Below are 24214 nucleotides of genomic sequence, written 5' to 3' on the forward strand. Positions count from 1 at the left end.
TTTGTATTGGCGACCGGGTATCACTCAATTATGGCCTACCGTTTCAAGGTATCTGTAAAAAGTACATGATCTCTGAAGTACATGTAAGCTACTACCATTCATTTGGAACAGTTGAACCACGGAAGAGGCTATATAAACATTACAATCCATATATTATCCATATTAGCATGTGTCAGACACCCATTTTCATCATGTATTCACTATAAAACAACACTGATCCACGCTAGAGCCAAATGCTCTTTCAGACGGCCTATTACCAGAAAATGAAATTCTGCTGACCCGCCCACGGCTATCGACAACTGAAAGGACTGCTGTTCAGCTGCCTGGTTCACATGGCGAGAGAGACTCAACCAAAATAACCTTGAGAAAGGTGTTAAAATAATATTTGGGATTTGATTCCCGCATCAGGAAATACCTATGGGTTGTCCCCAAAAGGACTGCGGCTGGCTTTCCGCCCCAACGTCTGGCTTTCTCCATATCTCTCTCTCTCTCTCTCTTTCACACACACACACACACACACACACACACACACACACACACACACACACACAATATATAAAGGAATTGCGATGCAGAGTCCATATTAAACCTGTGGCTCCAAGCTGTGTAAATTACCTTGGTGTTCCATTCCTGTCCCTTTCGTCCTCCATTAGGAGTCTGGAATGTTCTCTCCTTTTCCCTCCGGATACAGAAAAATCTGTTTCCACAATGCACAAAGGGATCCATTCGGTCTCTCCTTAAACGGGGCCAAGCTGGTGCAGCAAAAAGAGATTGAACCAGGTACCTTGGGACACAAATAAACCCGCTAACACAGACCTACTAGAGACAGTGCTTTGTTCAGTTTAGCCTTTGGTACAATGCTTGACGCTGGTGTGCTGAAAACCTAAATAAACCTGCAGAACTGCAGAAATGGGCCACCATGTTCCACCACAGGATGTTTCTTTGTGTTGCTGTTGTGCTGTTAAGCATGCAGCTGTAGTTTGGATTCAAATACTTTTATAAACTTTACTGAGCTTGTCGGGTGTATTGAAACCTATAAAATACTCTCAAAAAGTGCCAACTCCGCCTTCTGGTCCTCTTGGTTGGGTCAATTGCACCAGGCAAGATCAATCGAGCACAGAAAAGTAAGTGAATCAAGGTCTGGCGGACGTTTGTGTATCGTCGCACCTCATCCATCCATGCGGTTGGATTGAGATCTAGGCGCTGTGTTGGGCATTGGAGTAAACTCACTGCAATGTTTGTGGAACCAGTTTCATATGATGCATGCCTTGTGGCATGGTACATTATCCTGCTGGAAGTACCAGGGCCTGTAGCCTCGTCCCATGCTTAGTCTAATCAACTAAGTGTCGCCTATGATAAAAGTGTCTGCTAAATAACAAATGAAAATAAAATGAAAAGCGTAGATGCTCAATTGATATGAAGAGGCAAATGTGTGCCTTCCCTATATACAGTAATTGTACCACCTCAACACCCTGTACAATTCACACAAGGCCGGATGGATCCATGGATTAATGTAATTTATGTCAAGTTCTGACCCTACCATCTTTATGCTGCAGCAGAAATTGAGATTCGTCAGACCAAGTGACGTTTTTCCAATCGTCAATCGCCCTGTTTTTGGGATCACATGCAATTATAAAATGCAAGACACCTGCAGAGACAGGGGCAGCCTGTAGCCTATTGGCTAAGGTACATGACGGAACCGGAAAGTTGGTGGTCCATGACCCGGTGTAGCCACGTAAAGATCCGCACAGCTGTCGGGGCCCTTCAGCAAGGCCCTTAACCCCGCAATGCTCAGTCTAATCAACTGGAAGACACTTTGGATAAAAGCGTCAGCTAAATAACAAACGAGAAGGAAGAACACCAGAAAAGCAGTCAATCAAAACACAAATCAGCCAAACTCAGAAGACTAGGAAAAGACAAAGATTTAATGGTCTAAACAAACAGTTGGTAACACTGGCATTGCGGAGTTTCCTCCATATGTACAATCACGAAGGAAACTGAAAAAGAGAAGATAAAATGCAGTGTCGGAGAGCGAGCGCGGAACATGGAGGAAAACACCGAATACCTGGGAAGTCCTACGACTACTTCACATTCACAGAATGAGTACGTCCCCATGGGAACCTCAGTGTAAATATGATACTGCATTTATACAACAAAAAAAATGATGAAAAGGAAAAACATTAAAGCACTTGGACAGTCATTCGGGAGGGGTTCACAACGTGAAACCTGCCCGTTCGCAGCTCTTTACGTATTCCATGTAGGCTGTCGTTTGAAGTCGGTAAAAATAAACTCATGCGTCACGTGTCGGACAAACGGCAAGAAAGGGCTCAAAAAATAATCTACATGCGGACACGCCTAAATCACCTGTGATTGACCCAGATGTTATGTCACTCCAGAATAAGTACATCCAATTGCAGATGCAGCGTTTATTCATTTAACACTGTCAGCGAGGTCCTGTTTCAATAGTAATGCCATACGTATAAAAAAGAAATAATAACTTCACACCTCCAGCCAAACACTTCTCTGGACTTCGCTGATGATTACATTCCGACATTTGTAGGGATTAAAAAATAAAACATAAAAAAAGGGGCTCGACATACGTGTGAAATGTTAATTTCATATATTTTTCCATTTACAGAAAAAACACTTGCGGCCGACTGTGTCTATGACAGTACTGGATATGTACAGTTAAAAGAGTAAAAATGTATCCCGTAAAAGCCACGCTCCGTGGTTTGGTCCTCATGGGTTTCGGGGCGGGGTCACTCTGGGGGTTGGGGGATGTCAGCGCTTGCCCCTCTTGGCCGGCGGCTCCTCTGACTTCTGGGCCCCCCGTGTGCGAGGGGTGGGGGGGCTGGGCTCACGCTTACGACCCCCTCTCCCTGCCTGGGAAACCTGTCCTCGCCCCCCACTAGGGATAGGGACATAAAGAGAGAGAGAGAGAGAGAGAGAGAGAAAGAGAGTGCATTATGCACTGCAAACACAAAATGCTTCAGACTTCCCACATATACACGCACACAAACACACACACACACACACACACACACAGGTGCACGCGCACACGCACACGCACGCGCACACACATAAACACTCACTCCATACCGTGTGGATGTAGTGGGCTCCTCTTTCCCACTGAGTTTACTCAAGGCACGGGTAGATGGTTTACTGGGCTTATTCCTGGAGCAAAACAAAATGGAGTCAGAAAAATTTTCTCTCTAGCCAGGTACAGATCTGGGTGCAGATAAAATGTACATGGTATTTTATACTCATACATTATATTAAAACACACTGCTTCTAATAGTTTCCAATACCATCATTCAGGGGCAACTCATACTTTGTGTCTCACTGTTAATTGTCTTCCAGTTCATTTTGTGTTGCATTGGTTACAATGGTTATCGGTTACAGCTATACATATACACACATGTACAGTATATACAGTGGGGTCCAAAAGTCTGAGACCACTAGTGAAACTGCTTCTATTTTGCATTATTTTCTAAATGAATACAAACCTTTTAATTACAAATAATATTTATCAACATAACAATTTGAGTGAAAATTGAGAATCTCTGAAATGTACATGAATTTTTTAATTTTGTATGTTCCCCTTTTGCTTTAATGGCGACCTGTACTATAGCCATCATGGACCTGATGATCCATGTTATCCCAGCATTATTTGACAATGTTCCAAAGAGCATCTTGTGATGTAACTGAACACTTGGCTTTTGTCAGTCTTCAAGTGTCCCCATAAATATTCAATGGGGTTGAGGTCAAGTGATTGTGGATTGTGCAGCACTCCTTGCTGTTCTCTGGTCATCAGGTAGTTCTTGCAAAGCTTAGAAGTAACTTTAATTTGTTTTACAGTTTTCAAAATTATAAGACCATTTAACTCCAGGATTACATGGAAAAATGTGGCCTCTTTCGGACCACAGGTTGTTTTGGATGTGAGGGTGACATTGTCAGCGTTACCTCTCAGCCTCTAGACGTGCCGCCGAGCGCGTTGTGGCCCTCCTCGCAGTGCCCTCCTCGCCTTCCTCCTCGTCCCCCTCCTCTCCCTCCGCCTGCTCCTCCTCCGTGTCCTCGGACTTCTGCTCTTTCTTCTCAGACGCCGCCTTTCCTGTGAAACATGCAGCCGGGGACAGCCAAAACGTGTCAGCCAAAATCTGTAAATCTTCATTCGGTGCAGTGCCATTTTGAGAAGACTCAAAATGGCGAGAAATTCAAGCAAGCATTTCACAGTGATGTTGGGGGGAAACTAGCCTCCACCACCAACGTGTAGCACTGTCCTGGAAAATGTCTTTGGGAATTGAATCAAGGGGCGACTAGGTGGCAGGTTGAAAGAGCCAGGTTGGGAATTTAGTCAGGACACCAGGGAACCCCTGTGCAAAGAGTGTCATGGGATTTTGAATGACCACAAGATTTTAATTTAGGGTTTCGCAATGGACAATTTAAAAGTAAAAAAAACCCAATATTTCAGCCAACTTGTAAAACTGGAAAACTATTCCTAAGCACCTCTTAGGAATATATCATATCTGACTCCACATACATTATCCCTCTCCCTCAATCCTCCATCCTATAGGTATGACTCCATTATCTCCATCATTTGGCCTGGTCCACCATGCTTAATGCACGTACACACATAAAGCCCATTAGAGCGCTACTCAACTCCACGTCCTGCAGGCCGCAGTGTCTAGGCATTTGCTTCAACTATGCGCTACTCCACCTGATTTCACAAATTAGCTTATTACCTGAACCAAGCAGGTAAAATAACTAGTGAAATCAGGTGGTGTAGCGCACGGTCGGAGTAAATACCTGCAGACCCTGCGACCCGCAGGACGTGGAGTTGAGGAGCGCTGCATTAGAGGGTCCGTCCATGACTTCCCTCCTACATGACTCCTCCCACACACCTCATAGCAGCCTCCCCCTCATACCTGACTCCTCCCCCAGGGCCCCGCCTCCTTTGGAAGGTCTCCCCCTCCGCTTGCTCTTCTGAGGCTGAGGTTTGTCCTCGTCCTGAGATACAAACCAAAAACACAGATTTCTCTCCTCAGTCGTACCTTATGCATACCCTACTATACAGAGATGTATGGTCCTGAGCAGTGTTGCCAAATTTGGGGAATTTCAGTCCAAATCTGGCTACCTTTTTAGAACCACTAGGACACCTAGGATTTCCCCACTGTGTATTTGTATAGTTGGCAAGTTTTTGTTAAAAATAAGGGACTTTTGGAGATGGTTTTGGGGAATTCCCAAAGGCAAGACTCACATTATCGTTGGAGCTCTCTTCCTTAGTGTCCTCCTGGCCATCGGACTGACTCGCTGTGTAGAGAGAGAGAGAGAGAGAGTCTGTGTGTTCCTGTACAGCATTATAGCATTGCTTTGGCAATATGACTAGTTGTCCTGCCAAAAAAGCTAATTGAAATTTGAGAGAGACAGGGATAAAGGGGGAAGAGAGAGACAGAGAGAGAGGAATGATGAAAGATACAGAGAGAGAGAGAGGGAAGAAGTGATATTGTGTAATGTATTGTGAACGGGTAAAAGGACGCCGTTCTTACTGCTGTCCTCTCGCGGGAGACCCGTCCGCTTCTTTGCACCATCTCCCTTCCCCTCTCCCTCCTCGGGCAGAACCTTCCGGAACAAACGGCACACAACCAATCATGAGCACAGGATCGGCCGACACAGCACCTGACCTGAGAGACCCGAGCACCAGAGAGAGAGAGGTCACCTCCGCGGAGTCCTCCCGGTCCTCGCTCCTCTTCCTCTTCACAGCCGGCTTACCTGAGAGAAAACCACCGTTAGCATTTCTCTACACCACTCCCTGTAGCTTAGTGTATCCATGCTTCATATTCCTATAGGTCCGAATACCTATCTAAACATACTTTTTGTGATAAATTGTTTAAAAAAAAAAAAAAAAACCTGAGCATATGACTCAGTTTACACAGTCGCGGCACTTGATGGCTTGCACTGTATGACCTGCATGTATTGCTGTACATCTGTATGACCTGATAACTGCATTTTCAGTGTTATTGCTGTGAGTGTGCATGTGTGTGTGTGTGTCCATGTGTGTGTGTGTAACTCACGTGTGTTACTGATTTCTTTGGAGTCAGAGCTTTCTCCATCCTCCTTTTCTCCACTCTGCTCCACGGTCTCTTCTGCAGGGAACAGACAACAGGGTGCAAACACTATTTCAGAGCAGATCTCTCTCAATTTCAAAGTGCTTTATTGGCATGACAAATATAGGCACTTATGTTGCCAAAGCAGAGGTTACATATTAACACTATGTACAGTGTGGATAATATACTCAGTGAGCACTTTATTAGGTAGATCTGTGCACCAGCTTGTTAATGCAAATATTGAATCAGCCAATCATGTGGCAGAAACTAAATGCATAAAAGCATGCAGACGTGGTCAAGAGGTTCAGCTGTTTTTCAGACCAAATGTCAGAATGGGGAAGAAATGTGATCGAAGTGACTTTGACCGTGGAATGATTGTTGGTGCCAGACAGGGTGGATTGAGTATCCCAGATAACTGGGATTTCTTTGGGATTTTCACGCACAATTTTTCTCTAGTGTTCACAGAGAATGGTGCGAAAAATAAGAAACATACAATGAGGAGCAGGTCTGCAGACAGAAATGCATTGTTAATGAGAGAGGTCAGAGGAGAAGGGCCAGGAAGGTGACAGTAAGAACCACACATTACAACAATGGTATGCAGAAGAGCATCTCTGAACACAGAACCCATCAAACCTCTAAGTGGATACGTTACAGCAGCAGAAATCTAAAAAATAGGTCCAATAAATACCGAATAAAGAGTGCTCACAGAGTGTATTATGGATTAGTTAAAACTCTTTCACTCTCTCTCCCGCTCTTGTGCACTCTTCACACTCTATCGCTCTCTATCGCTCTCTATCGCTCTCTATCGCTCTCTATCACTCTCTATCACTCTCTATCACTCTCTATCACTCTCTATCACTCTCTATCACTCTCTATCACTCTCTGAGAAAAGGAGGGGCCAGCAAACACAGCGCTCACCTGGCTGTGCACTTCCTTGGGGCGGGACTTTGGGAGGTCTCCCCCGGCGAACAACTTTCTTCTGATCACTCTTCTCATTTTCCTCTTTCTCTTTCTCTTTCTGAGGCAGAGGAAGGACATCAAAGCTGGACCTCCTTTACCAACACCTCAAAAATCACAGGCCTCATGCATAGATTTAATCCTAAATTGTATCTAATGGCCAGTTACTAAATTGCGCGTAGACAGCATTCAGAAAATGTGCAAAGTTGTAAATCACACATATGCGTTTCATTCATAAATAAATGTGTGCGTATGAGAAAGAGATTCACCACTCCACTTGTCGTAAACAAATATGGAAACAAAATGGCAAAAAGGCGAGTAGAAAAGAAAAAGCATCAAAATCGAGTGCAGGCAAGATCAAAACTATTGTTTAGTCCCAGAAGATGTATATCCAGCAAAACCAAATACAGTACTGTGCAGATGTCTTAGGCTCCCTATACTTTATTATATATATATATATATATATATATATATATATATATATATATATATGTTTATTTTTTTTGTGTGTGTTAGTATAAAATAACACATTTAAGATGTCCAAATATTCATTTTCCAAAAGATTAAATTTTACAGAGACATTTCTGTATTTAATTTTTAAAATTAACATATTACTGTAAGAAATTGACTACTTTTTACATAAAAACTTGATCAAGGCAGTCTGAGGCAAGTTCTCTAACATGCTTGGAACAACCTCCCTGCTGATTGTCTTATAGAACTGCAGGACAGCATTGGCTATCTCAGAGAAGTGATGCAGTTTTAATGCCAAAGGGTGGTCACAAAAAAAACTGATTTGATTCATTTTGAACTATTCTGCCAAAATTACTCAAATGTAATGTCAAATGTATAGTATGTTTATTTAGGACCTTTCAATTAATTATTGTTGAAAGAATGTTATCTGTACAGAATGTTATACAGGTGCCTAAGACTTGCACAGTACTGTATGTTGCTTGGCAAGCTGTGACCGTAAACAGTGAGACATTCATCCTCATGTGCAAGAACATCTGCCCGTCTCTAAAAACGCTCATACTGCATCGCTCCATTTGCATCTTTCAACAGTGCTATTTTAAAACTGCAAAGCAATTTGCATATTATATATTAGAAAATGTACCTTGAACTATTTGAATAGGGCAATTTAATCTGCTATGTATTCACTGGTCTTAGCTTTTAAATTACACTCTTTTTTTACTCTTTTCAAGTGGAAGAAGACTGAAGAATGAATTTGGTAAAACTGTGTCAGGTATTAGGTTTTAAGTCCTCGGCTTACCTCCTCTTGTTTTTCCTCAGAGCCACTTCCTGTTTTAGGCTCCTCTTTCTTCTGCTGGCCACCTGCTCATCACAAGAACTCCAATGATCAGGAGGAAAGGGGGGGGGAGGATTTCACACACACAGTGCGACTCAAACCAGTTTTCTCTAGAGTAAGGCTCTGTACACTGAGTACGCTGGAACCAACAGCGAATTTTAACGTGGCAGGGGACAAGACTCGCAAGTGGCTTGGCTCCCCCTCAGCTACTGCAATGCACCAAAACGTCCAGCTATGATCTGGGATAATAAAGGATCTTGAATCTGAAATGGCACTCTTATCAGGCACTCACCTTCGCTGACCTCTTTGACCTGGGCAGCAGAACTTCGTCCTCTACGAATGGGGGCATCCTCAGGCTTCTCCTTCTCAGGCTGTTTCCACAAAACACAAACAGAAAGCGGTCATCCTCGAGATGCAGGCCGCGTGTGCCTACAGCACATACTGGGCCAGAGTGGCGTCTGGCTTCACTTTGAGAAAGCCAAAATTTACCTCACAAACATGGGACTGTTAGGGGTCTGGCAGTAATTTCAGTGACCTCAGACATGGGTTGAGTATTGGTTGGTAGGTGAGTATCAGTAATGACACACAGACTAGAAGAACCAGCTTCCTCAAATGGCGAGAGTCATCAGGTGTTCTCAGCGATACGCTGGAATCAACCGCTTATAACATTATGACTGCGGAGAGTGATATTTACTGGTTAGGTCTGTAACTGATAGCACATGGTGGCTACACCCATTCCCAGGCTTATGAAGTCTCAGTTTTACATTATTAATGGTTAGAGGACTTAAGGAGGTTCATCAGTCTCTTGGAAACAAAGGGATTTTGGGGAGACTGACCTGTTCCTGCTCCTTCACCTCCTCCTCCTCCAGCTCTTGGGATGAAGATCCTACCACGGCAACAGGAGTCACGTGAGCCACCTTCCTACATTGCACTGCTCTGATTGAACCTTCTCAAATTCAGGCCCCAGTCACAACATGACTGGTCAGCCCCACAGAAAATAATTATATTTTTTTGTCCATAAGGAAATACTAAACCTTGTTGCACAAAAGCAGGGGGTAGAGGGGTACGTACGTGTCTCCCTGAGCGAGGGAGTCGCGGTCTTGGACCACCTTCCCCTCCGTGGACTTTTGGTCTCCACAACCTTCTCACCTTCATCACCCTGTCAGCACACGCAGTAAAACCAGGGTGTTATGGGTTAATATCCCTCAGGTTAATGATATTAAACGATATTCATAAACTTTTTCTCATAAAGTCCTCCGTCTATGTTTGGGGTGGAGTTCAGGGCAGGAGGCAAAGTGGACTAAAGCTGAAAGCATTTGGGGGGAAAGTGAAAGATGCAGATCACAGAGTTGCAGATGGGTGTCGTTGATAAGAGTTTGGGGTGTAACTGATAGTGCTTTGGTGTAGTCGATAGGGGTTTGGGAATAGCTGATAGAATTTGGGGCTAGCTGAGAGTGTTTGGGTGTAGCTGATAGGCGTTTAGGAGTGGCTGATAGAACTTTGGGTGTAGCTGGGTTGTAGAGTTTGAGTGTAGTTGAGAGTTTGGGGTGTAACTGGCAGTTCTTATGGGTGTAGCTGAAAGAGTTTGGGGGTAGCTGATAGCAGGCGTAGCTGAACTGCAGCTCACAGAGTTTATGTTAGTTCACTGGTAGAACTTGAGCCTGTCCTACTCACACTCTTTGGTGGCTGGACCGTGTCTGAACCTGTAGCCTCCTCCTTCTCCTCCTTCCTGGTCTTACCTGGAGGCACACATGCACACAGACACACACACACACACACACACACACATTAGTGGGCTGGCCTCTAAACACCAGGCACAGGACATGTGATGCGAGGTAGCGCCCCTACTTGTGTCCCTCTGGGGAGTGGAGCTCTGAGAGGCCCGTCCCCTCCGGCTCCTGGTGTCCTTCACCTCCTCTGCCTCTCTGTCCTGTACACAGCACGGGGGGAGAGAGAGAGGCAGCTCATCCACACACTACCCCAGCATGCTGCAGTCAGTTCACCATACAGCTAATATACCCCGTTAGAGTACACCTCTCACAATGAGAGGACAGTAAGTTCCCTACACAGCACATTCACGGCTACAATTGTCACTCACGTCTGCGGAAGGTTCCGGACTCCGGTCCAGGCTGTCTCTGTCGCTCTTTGACCCCCTGCCTAATAGACATAAAAAGAAATGCATGTGATGAGCACTGTTCAGTGTGTCCTTCATTAAAACAAAGCACTTTCCCAGTTAGATGCGCTGTAGATGTGTGACCCACTGAAACATGCAAAATTATTTTGTAAATACATGCTGTGGCATACAAATGCATGCACATAATCACAGACGCATAAATATGCGCTTGCACACGCACGCACACACATATACACACATGCACACACACGCACACATGCACACACACGCACGTGCGCGCACGCACGCACACACTCACTGGCTTGTTTGACGAGTCTGGACTGTCGGCCGCCACGGCGTGTCTCCCTGACCTCCTCAGCCAGGTCAGTCTGCTCCCCCTGCATTAAACACACACCTGTCAAGAAGGCAGTGCACTGAACTTTCATGTGCCTTACTACGTCTGTTATACACTGATTATGTTCAACAACATTGTGTGATACCACTCCAGGTAAGTAATGAAATCTCAGCAACAAGTCAAAAACCCAAGACCAAAATTTCTGGAAGGTATGATATTAACCCAATCTGACTGGTGAAATTTGATCCATTTTGAAATATGCATTTTTCGCAGAACCACTTTCAGATTTATAATCACTCATGACTCTCTTACCATAAATTTTGGGGTTAGCATAATAGCCCTAAAATTATAAGAACCATTTGTCTACTATGACCTAGTATTGTAGATATGGCAAGTCAAAGTCACATTAGTTGACTTTGTTAGCCCATACAATGGGTCCCAAAAGCATGTTGAATTTACCCAGACTTACCCTAATGTCCGGAATTTTATTTGTAGTATCAAAATCATTATTTGTAATGTTCTACAGCTATATTGCATACTAAACACATCCACTGTACAGACAAAGGAGAAGTCTCAAGACCTCTGAAGATGCAACCATGCAATAAACAATTCATGATACAAATATGTGAAAAGATGAGCTTACAACCTCGGACTCTTCCTTCTCCTCCGGTTTCTTCTCTTTACCTAGAAGAGAACATAAGACCACAAGATATCTGCATAAATGAAAAGCCAGAAAGCTCTGCCTAAAAATAAACATGACAGGAAAACCATGCCTGTAAACCTCTTACCAAATAAAGTGCCCTGTAGAGGCAGTACTACAGGCAAGGGATCCCATCATTGCTAAAAACCGTCAGCAATCATTTTACGACCAATAAAAAACAGTCAGAAAGAAATACAGGACCTCACTAACATCTGTCTTGCTAGTCTCTTTTTAAAATGGAAAGCCATTAGCTGTGGTGTACTGTCACCGTTGTAACACAGGACTGACCGGTCTCCTTGGTAGCGGTTTTAGCTTGTCGTCCTTTGCGTTCGGTGACCGGCCCTTCGGTCTTTTCTCCCTCTTTCTGTAACACCACGCAGGGAAACAAAGTTTCATTAACACCATTTTGTATACATACTAGCAGTCATCGCTTTTCCCGAGCAACGCAACTTAAAGAGCACTGTAAATCCCTTCCTATCATTGAAAAAGAGGTTCACTGACATGTTGACTCAGCCTCTAACTGTGTTTATAGTCTTTAAATTCGGGTTCCAAAATATAAAGTTGACAGACCATTGTACAATAATTCAAGCTCATTGGTTGAAAATCGGTTCTAATTGCCACAGCCACTGGCATGGGGGGGTTCCAACGTTTCAAAGGGGGAGGGATAAACAGTGTTGTTTTGTGGGTGTTTGTTGCTGCAATTCGTCTCTTGACCATTAGAAGTCTGAAATGACCTATTGTACCTTTAATAAATGGGACATATATGCAGCTGATATTTATGTGGTCCATTTATGAAGCTGATATTTATATGGCCCATTTATGAAGCAGATATTTATATGGCCCATTTATGAAGCAGATATTTATATGGCCCATTTATGAAGCTGATATTTATATGGCCCATTTATGCAGCTGATATTTATGTGGTCCATTTATGAAGCTGATATTTATATGGCCCATTTATGCAGCTGATATTTATATAGTCCATTTATGAAGCTGATATTTATGACACTAAGGGCCTGCAAAGCCGATAAATGATTGGTTATGGTATTTGTTTTGCACCAATCCTTGCTTGCGTTATTCATTTTACATGTACTAAACGTCTTCGTAAATCAAATGTGCTTTTCACTCAGAGATGCTCAACTACTGTTCTCCACTCTGAGAAATTGAGAAGCCTCAGTCCACAGTGTACGTACACAAAATTCTATTCACGATACAGCAAGGGGTAATGCAGAAGAGTAGCAAAGTAGAGAAACACAGTAGTGATTGAGAGTGTGATGCGCACTTACTTTCGCACTGTCCTCTGCTTCTCCTGTAGGTTCAGACTGGCTCTCTCCTGAACAGACATACAGACAGACATGGATTAAAGATGGATTAAAGACGGATTAAAGATGGATTCATTTCCTCCTCAGAGCTGCCAGACCACTTTGCATTTCACAGAACTTCCAATGCAAAGAGAGACACAGCAAGGACCATTTCATCCCAGCTTTCCAAGGTCCTTATTTGTAAAAATTTTATTTTAAAAAAATTGAAATCTCTGGCCGAAAGGTGTGGAGCCAGTTTTCACAAAACAGATCCAGTGTTGCCAGGTCCATATATACATGATTTTAGGCTTGTAGTTTTCAGGAGTAACAAGCAATCCCAGTTTTTACACAGTCAGGATTAGTATTGCTTAATTGCTCAACGGCACAAGCAAAGCTCTAAATGTAGCTCTCAACTATCCTGAATATCTTAATCTGAATTGAAATCTGGCAACATGGAAGGGATCACTGACGTCATTGAATTCACAACTGACAACTTCAAAATTTATCAAATAGGCCCTAGACCTTATTTTTGTTGCACTCTTGGCACTTGAAACTGTACTTCCCTCTAGGGTCTTTCAGCACACTTGTTCTTGGGGATGGGTATGCACTTTGCAATTTGTTGTATGCTGCTCTGGATAAGAGCGTCTGTCAAATGCCAATAATGTAATGTAATGTAATGTAACTGTTGCATGTGATTTGTATAGCAAAGGAAAAGGAGGATTCTGATGTACCTGCTGTGCTTGGACTGCCGTCACTTTTGGTCACTGATTCCATGGTACTGCTCAGCACCTCCACCTGGCTCTCCATCTTACCCTCAACCTCTCCCTCCACCTCCTCAGCTACGACAGATTGCTCACCTGAGAGAGAGAAGAAAATACAAAACATACACTGAAATTCTGGTCCATAACAATCTCCTCAAATGATTTGCTCTCGTGTTCTTGTATATTTGAACCAATAACATCATTTGTTAGTATAAAGTTTTGTCCATGTCTTCATATTAGGGAAAGTATCGAACCTTAACCAGCTGAATAGCGTCTGGTCTAATCACTGACAGTGCCAGAAGAAAGGGGAAGAACACAGTGACTGAGACTTACTGCTGTCCGCCTGGACTGTGAAGGTCTTCTCAGATGCTCCTGTCCCTCCACTGCGACCGTCACTAGCTTCTGTAGCTTCTACCCTGATCTGCTGGAGAGGAAAATACACACACAAACACACACATACATACACACAAATACACACACGCACAGAAACAGAAACAGACACATGCACACGCATGCACGCCAGGGATAAGCAGTGAAGATTAAACCAAACCAATAAAAATGATTAACAAAGTCAATAAAACAGAGCCGGTTGACGCAGCTTGGTCTCATACTTACAGCAGTTGTAACGTGGGCACTGTCTGGGACAGGAGCCAGATCCACACTCTGCTCGGAGGGAGCGGCAACTGAGGGACACAAAGATACATTCTCACACATTCATCTGCACTTCACGGACAAGAATAAACCAGTGTTCAAAAATCTCCGTACTGCCCATTCCTTCCACTAAAAACACGACGACAAGTGTTCAGCTGTTGGCTTTCAACAGAAGGCAAGACTTTTGAGCCTGTAAAATGATAAAACGTGAAAGAGTGAATTCCCTGAAGGTTCATCCCTAGCAGCTGTAATGGCAGCAGTACCTTCTGCGTCAATTGCAGGCCTCTCCTCGGGCAGCGGTTCAGGCATGCTTCCGGTGTTTTCCGCCTCGCTTTCAGCACAGAGCGCGACGACAGCTTCCTGTAGTACGGGAGTGCACACAGACGGTGATTAGGTCATCACTGAGAGCCAGACACAGATTCTCCATACAAAACTCAATTTAGGACAGGACTAAGCTTAATCTGTGTCTGTGAAGCCGCCATAAAAACGTAACTTTGACTCAATATTCAAGAATTTTCCACACCTGGACACCTGGAGCCACACTCACTTCTGATGCTGATGTAACTTCAGACACATCGACCTCCTTTACAGCGGCATCCAAAACCCCTGCACCACAAAACACAGTCTGTTAGTTAGTCACTGTGCGTAAACGTATGTGTGTGTGTGTGTGTGTGTGTGTGTGTGTATATGCCACTTTCCTTCACTTCTGGCCAGCATATGTTTCATATGAATATAAATTCAGCAGATTATTGATTATTCATGAATACACTTGAAATACTGCTACACCATTGAGATTAGCATTATACAGACTATTACGTGAAAATTTTAACACCAGAATGCCTTTCTAACTCTTAGCTAGACAACATAGAAAATATCTCAAACCACTTTTTTTAAACATGCTCCAACAAAATAGGTGCAATACAAAACAAATTAGGAGAGATGGGACACAGGCAAAACTTGATATCTGTACAGCACACTGGGGTCCACAGTACCTGCACTGACAGCCTGCTCAGGAACGGGTGTTTCCTGTCCCACAGACCCCTGAGACTCCACGGCTTCAGCGACGACCAGGCTGTCAGACACCCGGCCTGTCCGAGGGAGTTCACATTGGCTGTCCAAACCTCCCGCATCATGACCGCGGCTCTCCGGTTGCCACGGCGCGGGGGAGGTCGCCTCGACGACCATCCTGGGCGAGGTGGTGGTGTCGGGGTCCATGGACAGGAGAGTGAGAGCCGCCTCGCGCAGGGACATTTCGGACGGCGTGCTCCCCATCCCGAACCTCACCTCCTGGGGCCATCCCGAGGGGGCCTGGCCCGCCGCGACATCACTTCCTGCCGGGCCGAAGCCGCTGTCCGACGAGGGCCCTTCGTTCGGGCTCTCGGTCGTGTCCGCCTCCTCGTCGATCTGCATCTCGCCCTCGTCCTCTGGCTCGGGAGTGATGTCGCTCAAGGCGTCGAAGGCGTCGTCTGATAGGCCGACGGTGAGGGAGGCGGGTGGGGCCTCGGTGGTGTCCGGCAGAGGGACGGGGGTGCTGGTGTCGGGAACGGACGGGGACAGGGAGGAGCCGGGGGTGGGCTCGTCTGCTTTGGAGCCCTGCCTCGTCTCCTCCCCCTGCCCATCTTCCGTCTTTTTCTCCTCCTCTACGCCCTTCCGCTCCGACCCCTTCCTGGCCTTCTCCGGAGAGGCCTCCTCGGACCCCTTCTTCTCCTCTTTCAGGCTTCCCTCTTTCCTCTTCTCCTCCTTGGAGGTGCTTTCTCTCCTCTTCTCCTTGGAGGGCTTGGGGCCTTTGCCCTTGCTCTCTGGAGTGGAGCCCTTCCGTTCTACTCTGGGCGTAGCCGGAGCTTTAGGGTCCTCCCTCGACCTGGATCTGGATTTTTCAGCCGCCGCTTTGACCTTCGACCCCGGGTCGACCTCCGACTCGGAGCCGGCCCTGGACCGGCGGTCGGGGCCCCCGGCGTCCCTGATCTCCGACTGGCTCTTTGAGCGTTTGGGCGCGTCTTTGGGCTGCCTGTCCTTCTTCTTGGCCACCTCCGACCCCGGCTCCATGTCAGACCTGTCTTCGGAGGACCCGGTGGACTCGCCCTGCGGCACCAGCAGCAGTTTGACATCGCTCTTCTGCACCCCTTTCTCTGCCTTGGACTTGTCCGTTTTGACGGCGTCGACCGAAACTATCCTCGCCCTTTTAGCCCCACTCTCCTCTGCCGCCCCGCCCTCCGACACAGAGGTCCGTCCCTCCCTGGTGGACGTCGAGCTCCGCCGGTCCCCTCTGCTCTTGCTCTTTTTCTCGGCTTTGTCGTCTGCGGTCCCCTTGGCCGCATGGCCCGGGTCTTTCTGCGGGCTATCTTCGCCGTGGACCTCGCCTCCTCCTCTCTTCTCAGGTTTGGGCTTGTGCTTGGCGCGCTCGTCCGACAGGCTGCGCTCCCTCTCGCCCCGTTCCCGGGGGTGTTTGGGGTTCCTGTCGAATTTCCCCCCGGGCCTCTGGCGGAGGAGGCCCTCGGAGCCCTGCTCCAAGTCCAGGATGAAGGAGTGCGTCCTGCTCTTGTCCACCGGCCTCCGCTGCTCAGGACCCTCCTCGGACACGCTGCCGCTCTTTCGCCTCCTGAACTCCTCCGCGTCCGACGCTTTCCTGGGGCCCTTACCCGGCTGGCCCTTGGAGAGGCCGCCCCTCGCCACTTCCTGTTTGAGGAAAAAAAAGATATGGGAAGTGGAGTTTAAGGAGATGGAGGCTGTAGGTTTAAATCCTCAATGTATGGATGTATTGGAATAGCTTGCCAGGTAATTTAGGGGAGGCAGAAAGTCTGGGGGTTTCTCAAGACCAGGCTGGGTTAACTTAAGTGGTAGGGAAAGGCGAGCCTTACTGGGCTGAATGGCCTGCTCCCGTCATTATGTTATGTTATGTGAGGCATAATGTAATGTACCGTTTCAGTACATAGCAAGCTGTATACAGCATAATAAAGAGAGAGCAGTGCTTGTTCGAGTCATCTTAAATTAGAGGTAATGTTATGAAGGTTAGCCACAAGACCATTTGAGAACACCTTGCCAAACATACACTTCCTAAAAAATGTAGTTGAATAATACAAAAAATCTGTGAACCTTTTGAAATAATTATCCGTTTTATAGAGCTGGGGTACAATGACGCACAACTGTGGCCCAACCAATGAATGTAATTTCAAATAAGCAGCATGCAAATTTAATCTCTCCAATTGGTCAGAAAAGCTGCTTACATCAGATTTCTTCAGTAACTCCTCCTCCGCATCGCCCTTCTTCTTATTTCCAGACTCATCCTCCTTCCTGAAAAACACGTTTTGTCAAATATAATATATACTGGCCACCAGGTGGCTCCGAATCTGGGGCAAGTGCCATATTGTACAGATGTTATGTGATAAAAGTGTCTGAAAGTACACATTTTCCTTTCTCTCCCTTTCTCACTCTGTTGATAAATAGACACATACACATATATAGACACATATGTATACAGTGTGTGTGTGTGTGTGTGTGTTTGTGTCTATATAGATACACACACTCACATGTAGGCACATGTGCACACAGGGACATACGCACACACACCTGGAATCTCTCTTCCTCTTCCGGCTGATGGCCACCTTCTTTTCCAGAACCTTCTTCTGTTTGCGGGCCTCCTTGGCACTGGGTCCCTGCTGCTCCGGGTTCGGAGAGGTTGGCTCAGACCCTCCCTCGTCTAAAGGGAAGATTACAAACACAAGGCTCGCTCCATCTCACCGTTGATGGCTCAGACAAACCAAACCATTATTTTCTGTATTTCCTTCAGCTAGCCAAGAATAATAATCACAAAATCTCAACAGAAGATTATTGCAGGTCAGCGCAATGATATAGCATGTACCGCAGTTCGCGTGATGACATAGCATGTGCCGTAGTTAGCGTAATAATATAGCATGTAGCACATTTAGCATAATGATATAGCATGCAGCGCAGTTAGCGTAATGATATAGCATGTAGCACAGTTAGCGTAATGATATAGCATGTACCATGGTTAGCATAATGATATAGCACTGATGTTAGTGTAATGCTGCAGCATGTAGCGCAGTTACTGTACTGCAGGCATGTGGTGGGTCTGAATGTAACGCTAACTTGTGCAGGTCCGTTTGTAAAGCTTTAATGTGTAGCAGTGTACAGGTGTAATGTACCATTATCCTCCTGCTGGGTGGCCTTCAGTCTGCGCTTCTCCTCTAACCGCTCTCTGTTCTGCTGTCTCTTCAGCAACCTCTCCTCTTTATCTTTAGCCTGTGGACAGACAACACATACAGACACACAGGCACACAGACACAGAGTCAGAAACACTGCCGGCAGGTGACACCAACACCAACCCTCACAGACTAGCGCCGCTATTGCAGGTTTCCGCAGCGACGGCCGAGCGCCCGCCCTATTCGTTCGGCTGGCTGTCACTCACCGCAGAGCGCCGCCGCTGTTCCACCGTGACCTCATCGTCAGAGTCGCTATAGTAACGGGAGTAAAGGAAGGGCTTGTGGACGTAGGCCTGCCTCCCTCCGCGAGGTTTCCGCTCCTTAGCCTCCTCCTCTGTGGGCTTGTCTGCGGCCTTCGGCTTGCTCTCCATCTCCTCCTCTATACCCACAAATAAAAACGCATAGCATGAGAGAGCCGTCTCACGTCTCCCTTTGGTAATGCTGCGTTCATACGAATGTCTGCATTTATGTCGTGCCGTTATCCAAAGTGCTGTACAATTGATGCTTCTCATTCACCCGTTCGTACACACACTCACACGCAAAGGGTGATTAGCTGCCACGGAAGGCACCAACCAGCTCATATATGATTAGAATGTTTTTTACTGAACATTGGCGACATTGGCAATAATACACAAGGCTTATCGCACCACCCTACAGTCATATTGTACATCAAACATATGTGTACATAATGCTTCTGAATCAAATGAATAGAATAATCAGTTATTAATCCAGAAATCTCAGCCATTCACCAATCAGAGGTTATTCGAGGTGAGGGTATGGCTGCAGGTGAAGTTGAGGGTAAACCTCATGACTGCAGGTGTAGTTGAGGGTAAACATTATGTCTGCATTTATAGGTTAGGGTGTGGCTGCATGTGTAGTTGAGGGTAAACGTTATGTCTGTATTTATAGGTAAGGGTATGTCTGTAGGTGTAGTTGAGGGTAAACCTCATGACTGCAGGAGTAGTTGAGTTTACACCTCATGACTGCAGGTGTAGTTGAGGGTAAACATTATGTCTGCCTTTATAGGTAAGCGTATGTCTGAAGGTGTAGTTGAGGGTTAATGCTATGTCTGCATTCATAGGTAAGTGTATGTCTGCAGGTGTAGTTGAGGGTAAACGTTATGTCTGCATTTATAGATAAGCGTATGTCTGCAGGTATAGTTGAGGGTAAATCAGCAGGTGTAGGTGAGGGTAAGCGTTACGTCTGCATGTATAGGTGAGGGTACGTCTGCAGTTGTAGTTGAGGGTAAACATTACATCTGCAGTTATAGGTGAGGGTAAGTCAGCAGGTGTAGGTGAGGGTATACATTATACCTGCAGGTGTAGGTAAGAGTAAACCATGCAGAACACAAACACACCCTCGGAAGTGATCTCGCCCTCCTCCGTGCTGTCGGACAGCTGCGGCTCATCGTCACTCTCCTCCTCAAAGGAGGACAGGTCGCTGGTGTGGACAGAGCTCACCGTGATGTCACTCAGGCCATCCAGATCAGAGTCCTCCAGGGAGTATTCTAGAAGAAAAGGACATACACGTGGAATAAACACAACATCATAGCACACCGAGCAACAGCATTCACAGCAACAGTATTTAAGGTCTGTGCCCTAACTCAACTGAACAGAAACAATTCCTTCAGACAGTTGGGACAAATGCCATTTTAGTTGTTTCAAATAAGGAAAAGCCTGACTGAATTCATTTTCAGTTTTAATTCATTTCCCAAACTGGCTGAAATAGAATTGATCCTGACAGTGATATATACTAAAGTGAATGATAAATACTAAAATGAATGATAATTATCATTTAACTGCATTTTCATGCCCTTTATGCTGTCAGATAGGACACAGACTTCAATCGTAGGTAGTTCACATCGATCAGTAATTAGTATTCTTAATATTTTTTACAACAATGGTAACATTTCTGGTATGGTAACAAGTAAAAAGGAAAAGTCTGCACACTGCATACGCTCATGTATAGCATAAATGTATTAGCACACACTCTTTGTCAGTCCGATAAAGAGCAATTATCGACTCGAAATGTTACTTTTATGTGTGAATAAATTAACATTATATGGGAGCACATACAGTTTTAACCACTTTTCAGTTCAGCACCCGACTGAAGTTTTTGGGTGTACTTCCTGTGTGACATTTATTCTAACAGAGAAGCACATCTCACTGCTTTTACCTTCTTTTAACCTCTCTCTGGCTTTCTGACGCATGTGGTGCTTCTCGCTGGGGGATTTCTGGGGCTCCCCGTCTTCTCTGGCCTTGCCTGTAGATTTGCTGATGGCCTTCTCCTTCTCTTTCTCTTTCTCCTTCTCCTTCCCCTCCTCAGCCTTCACCTCCCCGGTCTCCTCCGCTGGCTCACTGGCCGGCTGCTCCTCCTCCTCCTCCTCCTCCTCCTCCTCTCCCGGCCCCAGCTTCTCCAGGCTGCTGACCTCCGGGGCATCCTCCACCTCAGCCTCCTGCACCTGCAGGAGGACCTCAGGCCCGGGCTTCTCCTCGCTGGCCTCCTCTACAGTCCCCTTTGCTTCCACCTCTTCCTCCTCCTCCTCCTCCACCAGACTCATGTCCTGCTCCCCCACGTCCATCTCCTCCTGGGACTCGTCTTGCAACGGGTCCCTCTCAGGCCCACCTTCGGGGCCCGACCCTGGGCCGACCCGCCTGCCGGCCCGGTCCCCGCTGGCCCAGGTGCTGGCCTCCTGGTTCAGGACGGTGATGGTGTCCAGGATGGACATGGCGTCGCTGGTAGCCGTGGTGACGGGCGCAGAAGAGGGGCCTGGAAAACAGAAGTCCACCCATTGTTCAGAAAATATTCTCGGGCTTTTGTTTTATTTGATTTGCACATACAGTACTGTGCAAAAGTTTTAGGCAGGTGTGAAAAAATGCTGTAAAATAAGAATGCTTTAAAAAATAGTGCTGAATAATTTATTCTTATCAATGAACAAATTGCATGAACAGAAGAAGTGAATGAACAGAAGAAAAATCTAATTGGAGCTGTTTTTAAGGCAAAGGGTGGTCACACCAAATATTGATTTGATTTAGATTTTTCTTCCGTTCACTCACTTTGTTAATTGATAAAAAAAATAAACCATTAACATTTCTATTTTTGAAAGCATTCTCACTTTACAGAATTTTTTCACACCAGCCTAAAACTTTTGCACAGTACTGTATATATATTTTCCAGAATATTTGCCAGCTAGCTCTGACTCATGCTAACTTGGCACCAGCTCTACAACAGGAAGAGGTTAATGAACAACATGACTAGGTTACCCGGTGCTGGCAGGTAGTTGTCTTGTCTTTCCTCCACCTGATTGGGACAGGCCGCTGGCGGTTCACTTATGGTCCCAGGGGACAGGAATTCCCGTACCACTTTCTCCACTTGTGGCCGGAATGTGTGGTGGATTTTGGGGTCCACGACCTGTGCGACTATCCTGTCCACTCCCTGCTCCAGCATCCCAGACCTGAAGTGAGGTTAATCAGGCAACCCAACAAATGAACAGACACTGTGTAAATAAAAAAAGTTCACATTGCCCTAAAAACCTTCATTTCTGTGAAACCAAAAGTCATGGGAGACGCAAGGCAGTCTACACATTCATGAATAGGCGTTCAGGGGATGAATATGTGTATTGCTAATGTATTCTTTGTTTCAAATTTTCATATAATCAAATGGACAGGGTCCTTACGGAGGAGATGTACAAGATATGTCCTGGACTGCTGCCCAATATTCACTTCCATAACCATTCAGAATGTACTGTTGCGGGCGTGTGTGCGTTTACATACTGTAGCACCAACTGTCGGATGTTGTTCCGCAGCTGGTTCTTGTTCAGATGTGGACTCCATGTGTGGTTGGAGAGATGGTTGGATACGAAATTGTCCACTCGTTGTCTTAAATTCAGATAGGCGGGCTGAAAAGAAGTGACATGTATTTACGGTGACATTAACGTAGACTTATTGTGTTTCGAGCAGAACACGGGAAAGCTGCCGCTTCCAACAGAAGTTAACGTCCGTTCAAGGGTGGTTTATCTCCTGAGGAATGCGGTTTATGATTATGGTTGCTTATTGGCTCTTCCAGACACAAATACACTTGGATTAATGTGAATTGGATCAATACTTAGGCTATAGATAAAACGACGAAGTAGTTAAGTTACTCAATTTCCCTATGTTCGGAAGACCGTGTTAGCTCCATTAAATCTTTATCTGGTTAATCTGAACATTAATTTAAAATGTATACCGTCAATATAAAACGATTTGTGTACGTGCGTGAACAATTTTACAAGGGACACTTTTGGCTGAGCCGTATCAGCATTCGTCTTTGTAGTCTCTCGTTCGCAACAGCTTCCCCACCACACTGTGACAAGAGCACTTTACACGCACACACAAACGAAAGCTGATCTGGAAGTAATTTAAATTCGTCATGAAAGCATTGTTCGGAACATTGAGAGCGAACTTGGTGTTCGGAAGACGGCGAGTTTAAGCTGATAGTTCAAAACAGTTTAGCGGCAAGGTAGTCGTAGAGCCAACCTTTTTTCTACCACGATATCTTTCCAGCGTCAGTTGACATTAGATGTTGCAGGGTCAGCTAGCTGTCAAACAGCACACAATCTTTGGTAGGAGCTAACAAACTAACTAGCGCCGTTATAACACATGGGCTACTGTAAACATATTTAACGTTAGCTAACTGCATTCCCCAAAAAAACTAATTAGCATGCTTTACTCAAATAATTAGTACCCCTGCCTAAAACGTAGGTGATGTTAAGTTGGTGAAACCATGACCGCACCGGACTCAACTTCTTGACTTTAGCCGAATGAGCTAGCAAGCAAAAAGCACATAGGCATATTTTTTTTCACTAGTCAGTTTGGCAATTGGCGTAGCTGGTCACGTAATACCAGTGTGCGTTGCGTGCCAATCTAACTGAGCTAACGGATAAATAGAATAATGTGATAATATAGCCTATGAAAAACAGTGATCGTATTAACCGGGGGCGTCTTCACTTTAGGAGCAGCGGCTTGCACTCATACCTTTGTGTCCACGTCTGCCAAGCAGTCCCTTCTGAACTGGTCAAAAAGACCTTGCGTTTTTAAATGATTCACGATCATAGAGACCAACTGCGGATCTCCGGGTGGTAAACCAGCCATTTGTAATCCAAGTCGTTTATTTAAGTAAACAAAAATACCAATACAAAAAGGGAAATAATTAGCTAGCCTTCATGTAGCCTTGGTTTTCTTCAACTCTCCTTTCAGCTAAATATTTTGATTGTGAAATGACCCTCCGACAACCCGGAAGTTCAATAAAATGAAAAGACGGTTCCGTTTCTTCTTCTTCTTTTAAAAAGGTTTATTACTAAATTATGGTGCATTACCGCCACCTTTTGCTCCGGAGTGTGGATCAGAGGCTACATTAACTTGCCATATAGAGAACCGACAAAGAGTTTAGAAGGAGATCATATCATATCCTGGAGCTCCAATTGTATCACCCTGGCCCTCTAAAACTGCCCACTATATTTTCCCTCATTTGAACTTCTGACCTTTCCAGTGAATTTTCTGATTCAACTGTAACCAGTCCAACCCATGTTGTAATTAATTTACAACATCCATCCATCCATCCATTATCTTAACCCGCTTATCCTGAACAGGGTCGCCGGGGGGCTGGAGCCTATCCCAGCATACATTGGGCGAAAGGCAGGAATACACCCTGGACAGGTCGCCAGTCCATCGCAGGGCACACACACCATTCACTCACACACTCATACCTACGG

General features: G+C 45.5%; 1 protein-coding gene across 3 annotated transcripts; it reads right to left on the reverse strand.

Annotated features, from left to right (window-relative positions):
- Positions 1-1907: 1907 nt before the first annotated feature.
- bod1l1 (biorientation of chromosomes in cell division 1-like 1) lies at positions 1908-23724 on the reverse strand. Of its 3 annotated transcripts, none has more exons than XM_061252849.1 (35): positions 23478-23724; positions 22239-22363; positions 21729-21919; positions 20641-21234; positions 19823-19972; positions 18672-18844; positions 18409-18505; positions 17813-17942; positions 17470-17536; positions 15238-16921; positions 14793-14851; positions 14509-14605; positions 14210-14277; positions 13928-14018; positions 13565-13690; positions 12819-12865; positions 11821-11896; positions 11479-11516; positions 10797-10875; positions 10463-10521; positions 10213-10294; positions 10039-10103; positions 9436-9523; positions 9201-9250; positions 8657-8735; positions 8329-8390; positions 7023-7122; positions 6072-6143; positions 5717-5769; positions 5547-5619; positions 5258-5310; positions 4926-5007; positions 3964-4111; positions 3100-3174; positions 1908-2908 (listed from the first exon to the last, which is right to left on the reverse strand). In XM_061252849.1, the coding sequence occupies exons 1-35, from the start codon at positions 23592-23594 to the stop codon at positions 2782-2784; spliced, it is 5277 nt and encodes a 1758-aa protein (XP_061108833.1). In that variant the 5' UTR covers positions 23595-23724; the 3' UTR covers positions 1908-2781. The 3 variants fall into 3 exon arrangements, with proteins under 3 accessions (XP_061108833.1, XP_061108832.1, XP_061108831.1); XM_061252848.1 differs by having other exon boundaries at positions 13928-14015; positions 14769-14851; XM_061252847.1 differs by having other exon boundaries at positions 14769-14851.
- Between the last annotated feature and the right edge of the window lie 490 nt (positions 23725-24214).

The sequence above is a fragment of the Conger conger genome, chromosome 8, assembly GCF_963514075.1.
Source record: "Conger conger chromosome 8, fConCon1.1, whole genome shotgun sequence".
Classification (NCBI taxonomy): domain Eukaryota; kingdom Metazoa; phylum Chordata; class Actinopteri; order Anguilliformes; family Congridae; genus Conger; species Conger conger.

Bases quoted from the DNA above. Each gene is read 5' to 3' on its own strand.
- bod1l1 (XM_061252847.1), bottom strand. From the start codon at position 23,594: ATGGCTGGTTTACCACCCGGAGATCCGCAGTTGGTCTCTATGATCGTG. The intron at 10,104-10,212 runs GTAGGGGCGCTA...GTGTGCCTCCAG, and splicing joins CACTCCCCAGAGGGACACAA to GTAAGACCAGGAAGGAGGAG. The intron at 5,620-5,716 runs GTGACCTCTCTC...TTGTTCCGGAAG, and splicing joins ACCGGGAGGACTCCGCGGAG to GTTCTGCCCGAGGAGGGAGA.